This window comes from Lingula anatina, chromosome 7 (genome assembly GCF_051362555.1).
Source record: "Lingula anatina isolate TDL-2025a chromosome 7, LinAna3.0, whole genome shotgun sequence".
NCBI lineage: Eukaryota > Metazoa > Brachiopoda > Lingulata > Lingulida > Lingulidae > Lingula > Lingula anatina.
Window position 1 is genome coordinate 11,412,097 of NC_141773.1, and position 17,313 is coordinate 11,429,409.

At 37.1% G+C, this 17,313-nt stretch overlaps 3 protein-coding genes across 7 annotated transcripts; 2 read left to right on the plus strand and 1 right to left on the minus strand.

Annotated features, from left to right (window-relative positions):
• Positions 1 to 923: 923 nt before the first annotated feature.
• On the plus strand, positions 924 to 15,004 carry LOC147760743 (uncharacterized). Of its 4 annotated transcripts, none has more exons than XM_087017048.1 (5): positions 924 to 1,141; positions 11,181 to 11,555; positions 12,934 to 13,233; positions 13,415 to 13,597; positions 13,789 to 15,004. In XM_087017048.1, the coding sequence occupies exons 1-5, from the start codon at positions 1,072 to 1,074 to the stop codon at positions 13,944 to 13,946; spliced, it is 1,086 nt and encodes a 361-aa protein (XP_086873174.1). In that variant the 5' UTR covers positions 924 to 1,071; the 3' UTR covers positions 13,947 to 15,004. The 4 variants fall into 4 exon arrangements, with proteins under 4 accessions (XP_086873174.1, XP_086873177.1, XP_086873175.1 ...); XM_087017051.1 differs by having other exon boundaries at positions 13,558 to 13,597; XM_087017049.1 differs by having other exon boundaries at positions 12,937 to 13,233.
• On the plus strand, positions 1,202 to 6,320 carry LOC147760744 (uncharacterized). Of its 2 annotated transcripts, XR_015335414.1 has the most exons (3): positions 1,202 to 1,699; positions 2,562 to 2,692; positions 5,265 to 6,320. XR_015335414.1 is itself a non-coding variant. In XM_087017052.1 (2 exons), the coding sequence occupies exons 1-2, from the start codon at positions 1,660 to 1,662 to the stop codon at positions 5,789 to 5,791; spliced, it is 567 nt and encodes a 188-aa protein (XP_086873178.1). In that variant the 5' UTR covers positions 1,585 to 1,659; the 3' UTR covers positions 5,792 to 6,320. The 2 variants fall into 2 exon arrangements, 1 of the variants encoding a protein (XP_086873178.1); XM_087017052.1 differs by lacking the exon at positions 2,562 to 2,692 and having other exon boundaries at positions 1,585 to 1,699.
• LOC147760745 (uncharacterized) lies at positions 6,729 to 10,382 on the minus strand. Its single transcript, XM_087017047.1, has 2 exons — positions 9,891 to 10,382; positions 6,729 to 9,098 (listed from the first exon to the last, which is right to left on the minus strand). Exons 1-2 carry the CDS (start codon positions 10,254 to 10,256, stop codon positions 7,668 to 7,670), a joined length of 1,797 nt encoding a protein of 598 aa, XP_086873173.1. The 5' UTR covers positions 10,257 to 10,382; the 3' UTR covers positions 6,729 to 7,667.
• Positions 15,005 to 17,313: the final 2,309 nt, after the last annotated feature.

Sequence of the window (17,313 nt, forward strand, 5' to 3'; positions counted from 1 at the left end):
TGAATTTTTGACCTTCAGGCAGCTCAAGAAGCAGCTTAAGAGGGCTCAATTGTATCTTATGTATAACTGAGATGAAGCATTTGACAGTAATTTTAACGCAATCTGAACACGGTTTGTCTGGATTATTATACCCGTATTTGAGTTAGTATACACGGACTAGTGCTAAATTTCATTTTACTCTTCGCTATGCTTGAATATATAATAATGTCCGACTTGAAAGGAAAATCAATAAAAGGAAATGCTGGGACTACAGTATTCGTTATAGCTGTCCTGAACATGGATATACATTCAGGGATTCTAGATACCTGTACATTTAACTCCTGGAGATTCATCGCCCAGTATGGTTTCTCAACGGAAAATAAGAAATTTTCTTATACTCACGAATCATTTAACATTCTCTCTGCACTTGGTATCGACCTTTGACAACTTTTGTAAAGCTTGATTTGAAACGTAAAATGACTGGCCAACCATTATAACAGCGACCATTTCCCATAAGCTTAAAGGGAAATATCAACATTAGGAACGCTGCAGAAAAAAAAAACTAGGGGTTTAATCATCCCAAGGTGTGTGTGATGTTTTATCAGAAACTATGGATGGCAAAATAAGCATTTGAGAGGATTTTCAAACCCATGAAGGGTACCTTTAGGCAGCAATTATGCAAAAAGGTTCTGGGAGCGATGCATCGGAATACAACGGAAAAGAGAAGGTCTCTGACGGGGACGATCTGATGCAAAGACGGAGATATGGAAAATGTGTAGAAAGGATACGCCGTTTATGAAGAGGGGAGTGGAATTATACATTGAAATATAAAGAGTGTGAAGTTGTACATTCGCACTTGAAAAATGTAATGAAACCTTATTGTGGTAGCGAAGTTTCACTGCCACGTTGAATGTTTATAATATCACGTGACGTAAATTATGTGCAGTTGGCAGGCTATGAGAAATGGATATGTCTGACTTTATTGTTTTTTTTCTGTTTACACGTTAGTCAACAGTTATCAAAACAGAAATAGAACGGTAACAATGACATGTGAAGATTACCCAAACGTGAAGATGACCCAAACATGTGAAGATGATCCAAATATGTGAAGATGATCCAAACACGCAGACAGCTGCTATCTTTGCGTTGCTGGTAATGCTGGGTGAGTTAAGTATTGATTCACATTTTGATTTGCCTGAACATCATAGCAGTGCTCCCATTCTTCAATGTGGGAGAGAAATAACAAGAATGTGGGGGTATAAAATTATTTACCTACGCAGTGAAATACTCTGGTCCACAGGTCCAAGCTTCCAGTCTTGATAAGATTTCCACATTGTGCTGGTAATTATTAGGCTTGTGAATAATTTAAATGCAATTTGTAAGAGTAAAACAGCTGTAAGCGTCTGGTTGACTGTACTGTACTAAATTATAAATCAGACCATGAGGTCTACTACCCCTCGAGGAATTGTGTCTGAGAAGGTTTCATTAGAGTCACGTACGTACGCCTTAACTTTTTCACCCTGTGCCAGCTGATCTCACGGGTGTGTTGCTTAAACATTAGCAATCCGTTCTATTCTGGTGACGTAGCTGAAGCTGCGTACGCAACTCTGTCCGCCATTATGTACCTCTGCGCACCAAAGCACAATACCGGGGACATTCGTCAAGTTTTAATTTAAAAGCATGCCTGTCTGCGGAATAGTGGGCTGTTCCCGTCGTCAGGGTGAGGAAATAGGGATAAGGTTTTTCAAAGTGTTTTTCAAAGTTTGTGTAACAGTGTGAAAGACAGGCAACGATCTCGAGTCGCTGTTGATATTGTTCGCAATTAATATTGGAGTATACCGCCTACATGTAAACATCAGACAAGGCGTTGAGATCGATAAAAGTGGAGGTTTATCTGAAAAATTAGATGCCATTTTTGTGAAATGACTTATTAAGTGATGTGCATGTACCGAACATGTTTAAATTCTTGATTTTTATTATTTGAAACATCTTCATACACGGTCTCATATTTATATTTCTCTCAGGCCATACTCATTTTATTGTATAACATGGGTCTCTAAAGCACAGGACATTGTGAAAGTTAATTGGGTACAGAGACTTGTTATCCTTTATGCAGTTTTATAGCATGGATGAACTAGAAACAGGCTTTACTTAGCTTTACTTAATTTACGAAAATTTAAACAAAATCAATCTGCAAGGCTTGCTTTGACTTGATGTTAACCTAACACTGGTTTTAAAAGGAGAAATATAAATATGTTGGATGGTTTAAATCACCGACACCGTTCTGTTTTAACTTAACGTGGTCATATACACAGTAACACAGATGATATTTATAAGTTGTCTGTCGTTCAGCACGCATTATAGGCGAGTAGCCAAACAGTGACGATGATCAATCCAAGTAAAATCTAGGCAAATATTGTTTACAAAATAGATCATGATGAATAAACCTACGCTTTAATAAATAATCACCACACGGTTCTGTTTTTGTCACTTAAAAGCTTTCGTTTTAAGACGCTCAATGATATCAAAAATGATTCGACGCTTTAAAAATGGACCGGTTCAAGGGGCATTTTTTGTTTCAGCTTGGGACTTCAGGTAGAGGATTCAGTGTAGGTGTTTCCTCGGATGATAACAGCATCACACCCTAGGTCTAAGCGAGTTGACTAGAAGCTTTTTGTCCAAGCATCCTATTCCTACTACTAAAGTAATACAGGTAACTCTAAACCACAAAAGTTTGTGCGGTAAAAATATTTAAACTAAATGAGGTGCATTGACAGAGGCACAAGTACAATCCAACGCCAACGTGCAACAGGGGAAAGTCTGACAGTGTATTACATAATATATGAAAGTGCGGTCAATATTAACAGTGTAAGACATCAGTTAAAGAGGAGGGGGTCTTACTATCTTTTGTTAAACGCGACTGTTATTATCTCTCGAACAAGCTTAAACCATGCCTCATACAATTACTGTGTCTCCGGCTGTCGTGCAGAAACGGCATGTCGAACATATTTTGCTACAGTTACAAACAGGGAAAACTAGCGACTTAGTTGTTCTAGATCGCTCTAGTAAGAAAGCATAAGTGCGGCGCCCGGGCAAAACAATCAACTACCCGGTATAACATTCATATCTTAGCGTTTACATATGACGCGCAAAGAGCTAAGTACATATGACGCGCAAAGAGCTAAGCAATTAGCCTTGACAAAGTGGTCCGTTTTTAAACAACAACGAGAAAAAAGAACGCCTTGTCATAGTTATGAGACAAATCGCTTGCAACGTGCAACAAGGGGGATGGCTGACAGTGTGGTCACACTACATGTTTATGAAAGTACGTTGAATTAACAGTCTTCGACATCGCCCAAAGAGGAGGGACTTACTGTAGCCCTCAATCTATTGTTAAACGCGATCATTATCTTTTCTCATACAACCTTAAACAAAACCTAAACAGTAAGATTGTTAAATTAGATAAGTGATGTAAAATCATATTGGAAATTTACGTTGACGACGGAGACTTCCATTCGCAAAGTTAATGAAACAAGACTGGTCCAAGTTAACTGCCCATATTGAATAAATCTTGGACTGTTAAACCTAAAGCCATGCTTCACTTTGGTAATAGTTATTTAGTAAGCTAGGTTTATTCACATATATCACAAAGCATAAGAGCGTTATGCTGCAAACAACTCATTTTGAACGCAATCGTCATCGCTGCCGAACAACCTGAAATCATGCCTATACAATATTAGGAGATGCACGTCGATTAAAAGATTCATCACCTGGGTGCCCAGCACTATTATGAAAAGGAAAAATGACTTGACGTTTCATGCACAATCATCATCGAAAGCCTTATATCAATATGCTGCATGCGCAATCGATTTTTATCAAAATAAAAAGTGTGTTTCATACAAGCAAAATCTAACTTTCCTTTATAACTGTTACTGAACAGCGAAGAGTTACATAAACCCAGTTATAAAATTACAAATGTAATTATGAGGCTAATTTCTCTAATGTGGAATGAAATATTTTGTTGGCTTTCAAATGATAGGACACTCACTTTAATCAAAAAAGAAGTTAGTTAATGTGCTCGTTCCCCTAACGCGGTGCCAAAAGGTCCCATCAAATAACCAGATACACATCTGTCTATACTGGTGTTAATGATTTATACCATCTAATTTTTATCTTTTTTATGTGATTCTTAATGTCATCTAATTATTTACTTAATTCTTTAAATAATTTATTTATTTATTTATCAAGCCCGTAGCCAGCAATTTCAAAGGGGGGGAGGTCTTTTTCTGAAAAAGTAGACCTTTTACCGAAAAATCCCCATGTACTTATGTCAAATTTTACCCAGAGTGGACCTTTTTTCAGCAAAAGGGGGTTCTTTCGAACCTCTTGAACTCCCCCTGGCTGCGGGCCTGTTTATTTATTTATTTATTTATTTATTAAGATTTTCTATTATTATCCTTTTACGGATTCGCTCTATTATTTTATATAAAATGTAACTTAATGTAGTAATTGAGGCAACACGTCAGCTTGTAATGTGAATAAATTGTTTTAATAATGTTTCTTTCTTTGTTATTTCTAAACAGTAATCAATTTTTACACAGGTCGCGATGATGAAAATTTGTGTACGGAGCATCTTTAAACTTTTTGAGACGGGGTGATTTGTTGATCATGCTGATGTACGATGCTGATGCATGTTTATCAAATTCAATTTTTGACCACAGAACACTTCATATTGAATTAAATAACTGATACTAAATTAAACTAGCAGTTATCTTGCAACACTTAAAACATGATCAGCTGCGCGTGCCAAGCTAGTGAACATAAGGATAGGTGGCCACGGGAGTGGCACGGGTTAGCATGGGTTCTAGCATCTTAAAGCTATAATCCTATCGCCGCAACAAACAATGGGCACTTTCTGGCTGATGTATCCTGCTGTTAACTACACCTAGTCACAGCGGATTGTCGCGCTCGCGCTGGACCACAGAAACAGGCGTCATGGGGTTCACTCGCCTAAGGTATTGTGTGTTATTACGCCTAAACTATTGTGTTTTTGCGTTCGAATTTTGAAGGGATTAGACGGCTTTCCATTGTTTGTCCGCCCCCTTCTATTCACAGGATAGGGATTAAAACATTCTGACGCTTTTAAAACGTCGTACAACGGAAACATAATTATTATTTCTACTGTATATACACAGTCTGTTACATCTGTAAATACACCATTTTATATAATTTTATTTCCATGTTATTCATCATTGTAATTTTACATGTTATTTTTTTTATTTCAGAGACAAAGGCTTATTTGCATGACAGGACAAATCCTTCCTGGGCGCCAACAATAAATCTGGGTTATAGCCAGCGGGCTTCAACTCCACAAATTAACAGTGACAGATTCAGAAGGGCTAAGCAGTGTAAAGAAAAGAGAAAGATTTCTGATGCAGTGTCTTCTCTTTTAAACCTCAAGAAAGTGAGACTTGAACTTGACAACGAAAGACAGGAAAACACTGAAACAAACAATGACTGCTTGAGTGAAAGCAACACAGGTTTAGATAATGATGATCAACCAACACTTGCCCATGAAACTGACTGTGAAGCTGAGGAATATGTCAATAACACCAAAGACACACAAACCCAGTTAACAGGACAAGTCACTGAGCAAATTGTAGCTGACAACAGGGCTAGAGTAGCAGAGTTAGAAGGAAATGACAAAGCTGGTTGTAAACGCCAGGGTCTGTACAGATTTGAAACTTATGAGATAGATCCTAGCAAAGCTATATTTTACACTGGTCTACCAAGCATAGATGTTAGTGTTTGAACTAGTGAAATGTCAAATGAGCAACAATTTTAGAAGCTTAAGCAAAGAAAATCAGTTTATGCTTTGTCTTATAAGACTTAGAATGAATTACACTTTTCAGGATATTGCAGATCAGTTAAATGTCTCACAAGCAACAGTTCAGAGAAGTTTTCATGCTACACTTGATGTTCTTAATGCGAGGCTAGGTTTCTTGGTCAACTGGCCAGAAAGAGAGGATCTTAGAGAATCTATGCCTATGGTGTTCAGAAAAGGCTTTGGTGAGAAAGTTTGCATTGTATTAGATTGCTTTGAACTGAGGATAGAAAAGCCCAGTGGTGCTTTGAGCAAAGTGTTCACATATTCAATCTACAAGCGTTCTCATACTGTAAAATATCTGCTAGGAATGGCTCCGCAAGGTGTAGTTACCTGGATATCTGAAGGGTGGGGAGGACGAACGTCTGATAAGCACGTAACAGAAGATTCTACTTTACTAGAAAATCTATTACCTGGAGATATTGTTATGGTTGACAGAGGTTTTCTTATTGATGAATCTGTTAATTTTTATCAGGCATCGGTAGCTCGCCCAGGATTTACCCGTGGCCATCCTCAGTTGCAACCTCTAGAGGTGGAGAATACACGTTCCATTGCAAATGTCCGTATTCATGTTGAACGAATAATAGGGCTGGTTTGTAGAAAGTTCAAAATCTTTGAGAGCATTATACCTATAGAGTTCTTAAAATTGAAAAAAGGTGAAAATGTCCCGACCATAGACAAGATTGTCAAAGTTTGCTGTTGCTTGACAAATCTTTGTCTGTCTGTTGTGCCATTTGACTAGTATAATTTTGCAAAATGGATGATAACAACATGTATTCAACTCTGGAGTTGTGTTTACTGTTTGCAGTATTAATACACAAGAATAAGTTTATGCATAAGTAAATAGTCACAAATAAAGTTTCTTACAAGAAATTTTGATTTCTTTATTTATTCTTTATATTCATATATACGTTGTAATAAAAGCAGATACCATCGTATTTAAGAAATAAAACTTACAAGTTCATCATCACAAGAATTTATTATGAAACTTTGAGCTTTCGTTTAAGATAATCGGCTGGTGTTACATGAACATTTTGACACTCTAATACCAGTCCTCAGGAAAATTTTCCAACATTTTGGAAATAATTTTTAAGAAGTTTCAGAATGACTTTGCATTATTTATTGCACACTTGTTTTAACACAACACAGAATAAAGAAAACACATCTAGACTAAATATAAACAAAAATGATAAAAGAAAATGAGCAAAATCATGGCTTGCTTATTGCACTATCAGTTGGACTAGTATCTCTCTTGAACAAAATATACATCACAGGAAAAGTACAATCCTGGGATATAATGACACAAAATAACCTAAAATCTACAGACTTAGCTAGTTAAAACACACCATTGCATTAGGGAATAAACATCTTTAAAGGTACTGGCTCAAAATAAGCTTCGACTTCACTAAAAGGCATGAGAGACAACCATTTTGAATTGCAATTTTCACCATCAGAACCTATCACATTTGTAAAGTACATCTAGAATAAATTTAAAAATGATAAAACAAATGGTGAGCAAAATCATGGCTTAGGTATTGCACTATTAGTTTTGATGAATATCTGTCTTGAATAAAGAAATTTAGATCACAGACCAAGTACAATCCTGGGGACTAATAATACAAAAGATCCCCAAAATCTACAGGCTTTGCCTTCTTTATATTCAGGGTATTGTAACAAAAACATTCCATTGCATTGAGGGAATAAACATCTTTATAAGTGACTGGATCATACTAACATTACATTACAATGCTAGTTTACTTCACTTACATGTTTTCAGAATTCAATTATCACCACCATAACCTAATTATTTGCAATCAGGGCAGAGCCACTTTTCATCACTTGGAAACTTTTTCATTCTGAGGCATGAGAGATGGTACCATTCTACCTTGCAATTTTCGCCATCACAACCTATCCATCTACGCCGATCCTCTGTCCCATTGCATCCCTCAACACAAAACTTGTTTACTGCATTATTGCTCTTGCCTTTGCCCTTTGTAACAGCTTTCAAGATTCTCCTCTTTGAGAAGTAGTCACTAACTAACTCAGGCAGTATAACCCTTTCATGAAAGGCCCGACCTTTCTTAACAATGAATTCCCATAATTCAATATCCCTATATATTCGCTCGCAGGTAAATGTATGAGGTGTCCACACAAAAAAGTCACAGTATTTAGTATCAGTAATAAACATTTGTGTTTGGACCTGATAGTAGTAGCTGCTGTCCTTCTTTAATTTCCCACCATCAAGCCAAGGTGCATCTATCTTGGTTGAATCTTTTAAGGAGTATGGGCATTTTATTTCTACCAGTCCAGTCCCACAACAGTCACAAGTGACAATCCCATCAGGACTTGCCCCAAACTCAACATAACTTGGGTTAATTACCAACCCACTGTCCCTCACACAGAATTTCTGGTGGTGATCACTGTTGCACTTGACATAATGCTTTCGTGCTATCCCCTCTTTTCTCCTACCCCAGTCAACAGCAGCATTTGTGAAAGATGCAGGATAGCATATGCCCTTAACAACACTAATTGCAGGCGAGTTTATGTCCGTGTGTGTAATACTGTAAATTTTAGATGCAGTTAGTCTACCAAGTCTATATTGTTGCCAAAATGGTGAATTAGATTGTCCCCTTGTATTAACTTCCAGATATGCGGCTTCCTCTTTGCTAAAGGTGATGTCAATGTCACTAGTGTGTTTCCGTATTTCGCTGATATCTGAGCTCTCAAGATGACATTCCTTCCTTATAGTTGAAAAGTCAACAGGCCACTGACCCAACAGTGCTTTGGGCCTAAACTGGGTAGAAAAGCCAGGGGTTATTGACAAAATTGCAGATTTGCTACTCCTTGCATTAAGGGCTCTGAAGAAGGAATCTCTTTCATTTTTTGTTGGGGATGGGATGGTTGTTGTGATATCTACGGCTGGAGTAGATGGGGTATCTTGGTGCAACCGTTTCTTGTTCGCTGACTGCAGGTTTATTTCTCGTATCCTTTTATAGGGTTGTTCAAGTTCTTGACTCACTGAGGGGTTTGCCCAGTACGCAGGGACATCAGTTACTGTTGTCTCTTTCTTTAACCTTGTCCACGTCTCCATGGCGAAGAGGAGGGCAGCAACATGACTGCAGGTTTCCCCAAGGCCTGCCATGCATGTACAGTGGGCACAGTCAATCTCCCCATCTGCATTGACAATCACCCAAGGCTCCAAAAGCTTTTCACGAATTCGCATGGAATGGTGAACCTGCAACAATGTATGAGAAATACATATTAATACATTATAAACATAATTATATGAAGAGAGAGAAACACCCGTATAGAAATAGTTTCTGTGGAATGAGGTTTCCATTTTAATTGCAAACTTTGCACATATACACCAAAGTTACTTGTGTTTTACTAGAATTTAATTTAGACAATGAATGCACATATTTGATACACTGAATAAATAGTTTTAGCTACCCTTAAGATAAATAGCAATGATACAAATAGACTATGGTCCAAATGTGGTAATGCCTTCATTAATTCTGTCTGTATCATAGCGTAAAGTACAGATAAAAGAAAAGCCATAAATATGGAAAGCCCACATGTAACAAGCATTTTGATATTGTTAATCTACAAAATTTATTTATAATAAGTATATTTAACATAATATACGGCAAAATATTTAATCTAAACAGCAAACATATTACAAATAAATTTCAATGTACAGCCCCTGCAGCATCTCTATCAGTACTGTCATAACAAACATGTAGACAACAATTTCAACAAGGTTATTTTTCTCAAATCATAGACCTTTAATCATGAAACATCCAAGTAACTAAATCAACATTTCTCCAGCATGGACCTTTTCTGGGCCAAAAGGTCACAGCTACGGTAATGCTTACTGTAGAGTTCACCATTTTGAAAATATAAAAAAATGGTCATCTATGTAGAATTGTGTGTCCCTTCGACAGAGAAGTCAGGATAATATACATGTATCTGGTAAAATTCCTTTGATCATTCTTCTAAGATATTATTTTATTCAAATTGCACTTACCCTTGCTTTCATTATGTGGAACCCGTTCGCGTCTTTGTGGAGTACATCTTTGACCCAACCATCTTGAAAGAGCTTGTAGGCTTCCAACGACTTATGACTTCTAAATTGCTCACGGGTATAAGCAGAGTGCTGATATATCAAAAAATGATATACATGTATGTCTGTTATATTCATGTCTGGCCATGTCTTCTTGTCCGTATCAAAGTCTTTCTTTGGTATGGCATAAGGGTCTGTGTCCACTTTCGCGATCTTCTCATCGTATCTCTTTCTGGCGTTTTCTGGCAGACTTTCTCTATAATCCATAGACTTGGCCATAAGCACAACAACAACAACAACAAACAGATGTAACAAAAACAATAAAAACATAAATTTAACGGCAAATAATGAACTTTCTGTGAAGATTTGATGCAGGTCGATCGGCAGCACGTGTGAACAAAGAGGTAGATAATGGCGACTGAAGTTGGTGCGGGACTAGTGTGATGACGTCAAAGAATAGTACGGATTGAGTGAATGAAGCAAAACAATTCACTGGCTAAACAAAGGGACCGTTCACATGAAAAATCTATTTTCTAAAAATCTAAAAATCTATTGGCGGTATCTTATGATCACGGTCTGTGCGCTGCATACCCCACGGCGTAATTACTTTCAGCGCGAGCCAGTTACTTCGAAAGCTGTAATTAATTCTCGGCTTGGAGGAGATTCTGACACCTTGACGCATGCGCAGTAGTATCTCTACTGTGGAGTTAAGCAGTTTAGTTCTCAAGCATACAGACGCGTAATATGGCCAGTGAAAGTGCTTGTTGTTGCACAAAATCGACAAACACATTTTTTAAAGCAACTGCGACCGCCATTTACTTTCTAACTTCCTGCTGCGCATGCATCAAGGTATGAGAATCTCCTCCGAGTGCAGCTGAGAATTAATTACAGCTTTGGAAGTAGCTCGCTCGCGCTGCCAATAATTATGCCGCGGGGTATTCAGGGCACAGACCATGATCACAAGATACCGCCAATAGATTTTTAGATTTTTAGAAAATATATTTTTCTTGTGAACGGTCCCAAAGTTTTTTTTAATAAAGTTAAAATCGGTGGAATTATATAGAAATATTTCTTGACGAAATATAATATAATGATGTTGAACAATTAATAACCTCACAAAACACATTATATTGGACAAATTTCTAAGAAAATCTACATGCCATTTTACTAAGATTTATTTTTTCTTTACACAAACAAACAGACACATTCACACACATTTAAATGGTCACGCACCAATTAAAACTTTGTTTCCAGCGTGTTGTTCTTCAGAGGCTTTGCAAGAAGACGCAAAAACTGTGTTTGTGCGAGAAAATGGCTCTGTAGAATTGAAATGGTTACTGTTTTTTGGTGAAAATGCAGGCAAGTCCTCGGTGAACGTCATGATCAAAAAGAGAGACGCTCTGCTTTGTCAGTGGGTAAAGGCACACTGGGAGGTAAACCAATGCGACCCAGGACTGAACTTAACAATTAGCCCAAAGGATGTGCGTGTGCCGGGCCCGACCAATATTACTGTCACATTTTCCTTCAAGAACAAGGGGCGTTCTGATGATGGGACCTACGAATGTCGATTTGTGATTGATGAAAAATGGCACGAGATGCAAATGTACCCGAGATATTTAGTGACAACGGGTGAGTTACTTGATTGTAAAATTGGTTGCATCTGCTAGTACCAGTATGCAATTCATATGGGGATTCTATATACATACTGTAAGGTAAAAAATATATAAAGAATATCTATTCTACACATCGTGGTCCATATATATAATTTCATAAGCAATTAACCAGGATGTACCACATTTATTTAGTCATTGGGCATAACTGCTAAATTTTGTTAAATCTAATAATGTTTAAAATAGTAGAGATGTTATCAAACATTAGATCGCCAAGTTTCAGAAAATTCTACACATCAGACAACAATCTGACACTTACAGCGATGAAAAGACCAGCTACATTGTGTATCAATGCTGTTATCTTTACTCGCAAGAATGAGATTGGTTTATACACCGAAACCTTTTAAGCCATTTAACCCGAAGGTTTGTTATTTTACATTATACGTTGGTAGCTCAAGTGCCTTTGCTTTTCAAACTTTGTTTTTTCAGCCTTAGGTGTTAATACCTAGGGCCCGCCCAGCAGGCATAGTTGCGTTGGATCAACGTTGAAAACAGGTTGATACGTTGAATTGCCGTTGATCTACCTAAATTCAACGTAAAATCAACGTTGATCCAGCCACGTCGAAACACCATTATAATGTATTTTGGTCAATGACACAACCTTGCAGTTATGGATTGTAATTTAAAATATTAATTATTGAAAACCTGATACTTTGTTTATCAATACTGTAACTAAATTTATCAAAACAATAAGAAAGGGGTTTTAAAGTAAAAGTGACAGTTGTTGTGTCTTTAGTTAACTAGTGAATTTTCTTAGCTTGTTATTCAGAAATACATTCCAATAAACTGAATTCCTTGCAAGGTCAGTTAACACTAGGATGAATAAGTTGCTGTAAATGTGATGGAGTTACCCTGAGTGTCAGAGCAACGTAAAAGCTAACTAGCTTAAATATACCTTGTGATGGAGTCGCTTTTACTAGTATTTACCGGTATTGTTGATATGGGTTATATATGAAATCAAGATCGAGCTGGCAATGCCGGACGGAATCTAGAACCTAGGGTAGATGGAGTTAACAGTTCTTGGTAACCTGTTATAGATAGACAGGTTGAGCTTAAAGTCCATACATTTATACCCTACATATATTTAGCCATCAAACATGTCCTACTGCTAAACACATCCAGGCTAATTTCCCGCTGTGTGCGGTTGATATAACATTGTTTTCTGACGTTGATACATCGTTGTTATCTGAGGTTGACACATCTTTCAAATCCAACGTTTATCCAGTGTCTTGTTAACGTTATGGTTCAACGTTGTTTCAACGTTGAAACAACATAATTTGCCCACTGGGCGGGGACAATGCACTTTATTGAATTCACCCTTATCCACTTTTTCTCAGCAGAACCAAATGTGACTTTGAATGCAACCAAAAGCAACACACACAACACCAACTTCATCTGCCATGTGGGTGGTGGCCGCCCGAAACCTGTCGAAACGATCCTTTTAAAGAATGGAACCGAAATGTCTCGCTCCAGACTCATATGTCCAAAAGAAGCAGGCGGTACAGATGGTGATGAGGATTGCTTTTCTATCCATTCTGTTGAAAACATGGGTGGTCGATGCAAGTGTAGAGTGGAACATGCCGGTTACATTGTTGACAGTGCCGAAATGAACATCCCCTTTACGACAGTAGATGAACGTGAGAATGTGACTTTCTATAACATTAAAATCTCTCTCACACATTAATGCTGGTGATGTAAAACCAAATCTAAAATTAATGTTTATTTGAAATGCGTTTATTTTCAAAGGAAACTACTTTATTCCTAATTTTTGTATCAATTGAAATGTATTTATTTTTTTATCATTTTAATCATCTTCAGCGACAGAAAATGAAAAGAGTGCTGCATGTCCTGGGATGAATGACTGTGAGTTTGCGGCCACTGTATTGGTATATGTTATAACAATACTAACCTCAATTATCGTTTTCCTGGTAATATTTGTAGTGGTACTTGTTTACCTACAGGTACAAGTATGGCGAGGGGGAACACACATGAAAACATACGGTAAGTGACACTCATTTAAGTTTGACTCAATCACCTTACACTTTACTCATTAATTTAATAGTACTTAAAATATTACGTTCATTTTCTGTTTCAACGAAGATAATTAGTTGAGGATTAAAGGAGTTGACGCTGTGTATGCTTACAGGTAAAATGTCTGAATACTCGTTTTCTTTAAATCGATTATTTGATAGATCGAGGTGGGAATGTTACGCAAGTCGAAGAAGAAACAGAGCAGTGTTTTGCCCACTATGCACGTGACACTGGTTCAGTTGAGATCATTCCCTTAGCAATGGAAAACGAACCTTGCATATCGGAAGTAGATGACGTAGAGAGAGAGACCTGTTCGTAATCAAGCCTTATTCGGTCCAACCTTGAAATTGTAAGGGAGAACAAGCTGAGAACAAGCTAATCAGCAGGTGTGGCTGGAAAATGACATGGGCCTCAGTCGCCAATACAGAAATAGAATCAAATGTTTTGAGGAAAGAACACTATGAAGGAAAGATGAAAGACGCTTGTGATAACACATCAAGACAATGGTGGAACAAAACCTAGGTACTGACTGTAAATCTGGCCAATAGTGAATGCAATAGGGATATCAGAAGACTGGTAGAGAAAATCATTGTAATTCCAGAATCTGTGGTAAGTGTCTTCATTGCTTCAGAGTCGAATGTCAACGCGGCAACAGGCCTTCTACCTGGAAATTATACCATCACCCTTGAAGATATATGGATAATGCCTTTTTGAACACTAGAATTAACAAATCATCAGAACCAGATGAGATCCCATATTGGATTTTACATGACTTCACGCCATATCTTGCTCTTCCAATCTGAGCAATATTCAAGTCATTGCTCCCTACCCATGTGCACTGACCAAGTGCCAAGCTGCAAAAATTGAATCCGTCCAGAAAAAAGTTCTTAAAATATTTCATCCAAACATCTCGTACACCAAGCATTACAAAAATGATGAAACTGATCCCTTGCAAAGCAGGCGCAAAGGCTCATCCCTTAAAGTATTTACATGCATGTGCATAGAAGAGCATAAATTGAACCATTTATTACCAAGGGTTAAGAAAAATTTGCATTCTCTGAGACACTGTCAGAACCTCTATATCACAAAAGTTAGAACTGTTAGATCTGCAAAAACTTTTATCCACTGGGCCCTCAGAAATGTTAGTTTACAAACTCTAAACTATTATTTATTTAAATAAGATTGGTAATATAAAATTTTAATAATTGAATTCTTTTTTTTTATTTAATGATTTTAAAGATACTGTTTGATTTGATATTTTAATGGTTTTTTGGCATTTAACTATTTCAAAGAAGCAGTTTAGATTTGATATTTAAATCATTGAATTATCCTTATTGTCATATTGTTTTAGTATTTATCACTCTTTAAAAACTGACATTCGAAATGCGGCTTTTAGTTGCAAGAATATACATTATTATTATTATTATTATTATTATTATTATTATTATTATTATTTTTATTATTATTATTATTGTAAAATATGCCATGCAGAATAACTCTTCAGCTAAATGTTAATTCTTTCAAGTTGGTAATATTGTAATTGTAGCCTCTTTAAACACCAAAAATAAAGGCAAACATCCATGTACATGTACTGGTGAAAGCATATTATAATTTATCTTACAATATTTTCTTCATATCGCGTAGCTTGCAACAGTATTTGTATATCATACCTTAATGCGGGTAATATTTTATTTAGGTCACACAAGAACCTTTATAACGCAGGAACAGTTATCGGCTCAATATGAGATAAAAACTCACATAAGATCCCATGCTCTGTCTCAAATATTGGAGGGTTTTGTTGTCGCATGGGTTAACAGTACCTTGGAAAATTGAACAAAGACAGTTTAGTAGTATCCGTGGCGATTGCACCATTCTTGCTTTGATTGAGGTCTTTGATATAATTACCAAGACAATTTACAGTTTGAATCCACACGCATTTAACATATATATTATAACCTAGACTGCCTCTGTCAGTACGTAAGATTGCTTCTGGTAGACTACACTAAGATGATTAACATAAGTAATTCTTCCATACTATTTAAAAATAGCATTCTTTCAAAATGCATTCTATCAAATGACAGGCGTTTACCACCACCACCCCCAAAACATAGTGGCATTGGTTGGCCAGATACCCCGTTTGAAATACAGGTATAACCCACCCTCTATTTATCTCAACTATGTAGACGACATTTTCGTGTAACTGAACGAGACTGATATCCAGGCTTTCACTGCTCACATCAACAGCATACATAAAAGTCACCCTGGAGCCTGAAACCAACGGGAACCTTCCATTCTTGATTGTGTTTGCCAACCAGCAAGAAGATGGACCCGTCAAGACAGCAGTGTATAGGGAACCAAACAGATAATTAATTTAACTTTGTTCCAACCACCCCATCCAACAAGAGATCCGTCGCCCATATACCCCTGTAGTGCTGAACAGAGCCATACGACACTTGACAACCAGGGAAGACCAAGCTATTGAACTGAGGCACAAATGCAAGGAGGTCAGAGCCAGCAACTCTGAACACTCACCATCCCTAGGTCTGATATTCACATCAACACAAACACAGGTTCCAAACTCGCAGTTTGGAACTTGCTCGAATGCACCAGCGCCATGGTGTTAATTAATTCATGAAACCTGTAAATTTTGTTGAGGCAACAACAAATTGTAAAACTCAAAGACTCTACTCCAAGCGGGCGACAACCGTGCATGGTCTATAAGAGCTTATGTGATCAAAATCCATCACTCTTCTACAATTGGGAAACGAAGAGAACACTTACAGCTTTGGACTCGTTTTAGCGAACATGTTAAAACTGATAATCTAACAGGCATTAAACAACATTTTAAGGCATGAAACTGAACTGCCAGACGTTAAAACGCCAAGAGACTGCCAAAAATGAATGGTGGTATGAGAAGCAGTTTACAACAGAACCCAACGCCCCCCTTCCACTTAACCGCGTCCAGGACCTCCAACTCCAGCAGGTTAACGATATACATGTAGTGTGATCAAGATCCATAGATGGTGGACCAAAAGGTGGTGTACTCCTCATGCCATTTAGTCTCAAAGTAACGATTAACTCTGTTATATCATCCAATAATATATTTAAGTAAGATGAGGGTACTGCAATTATCAGTTTTGGTACTAAAATTTATTTATAGTCTTAAAAGTGGTCAATGTAATAATTCGATTTAGTTGCTTTTATCACTATTTTTGTGCAAATGCAACCCTACTTCTACTTACATTTATATTAGTTTATGGCATAAGGCTCTTTATGTGTATTGGTGATACCAACAAATCTAACAATGTATGCACGTTGCACTGACATTTATATTAGTTTATGGCATAAGGCTCTTTATGTGTATTGGTGATACCAACAAATCTAACAATGTATGCACGTTGCACTGATATCCAGTTGATTCTTGCTTTCACCTCTATGTGAATATAAAAAATGTCAATTCATCTCCATCTTGGTCGCATTCCATGAACAATATGTCTCTTTTAGAATGAAAAATCCCATCTAGCTACAGTTTCTTTACAGCATGTCCTTTGGGGAATCCTACACTTTATGTCAGTATGAATCAAATGAGATTTTCAAATATTGATCAGTTTCATTGACTATGAAATGGAATCACTGGTAACACAATACAACATGCTTTACATTGCCCAAAGAAAGCTAGTATGTGT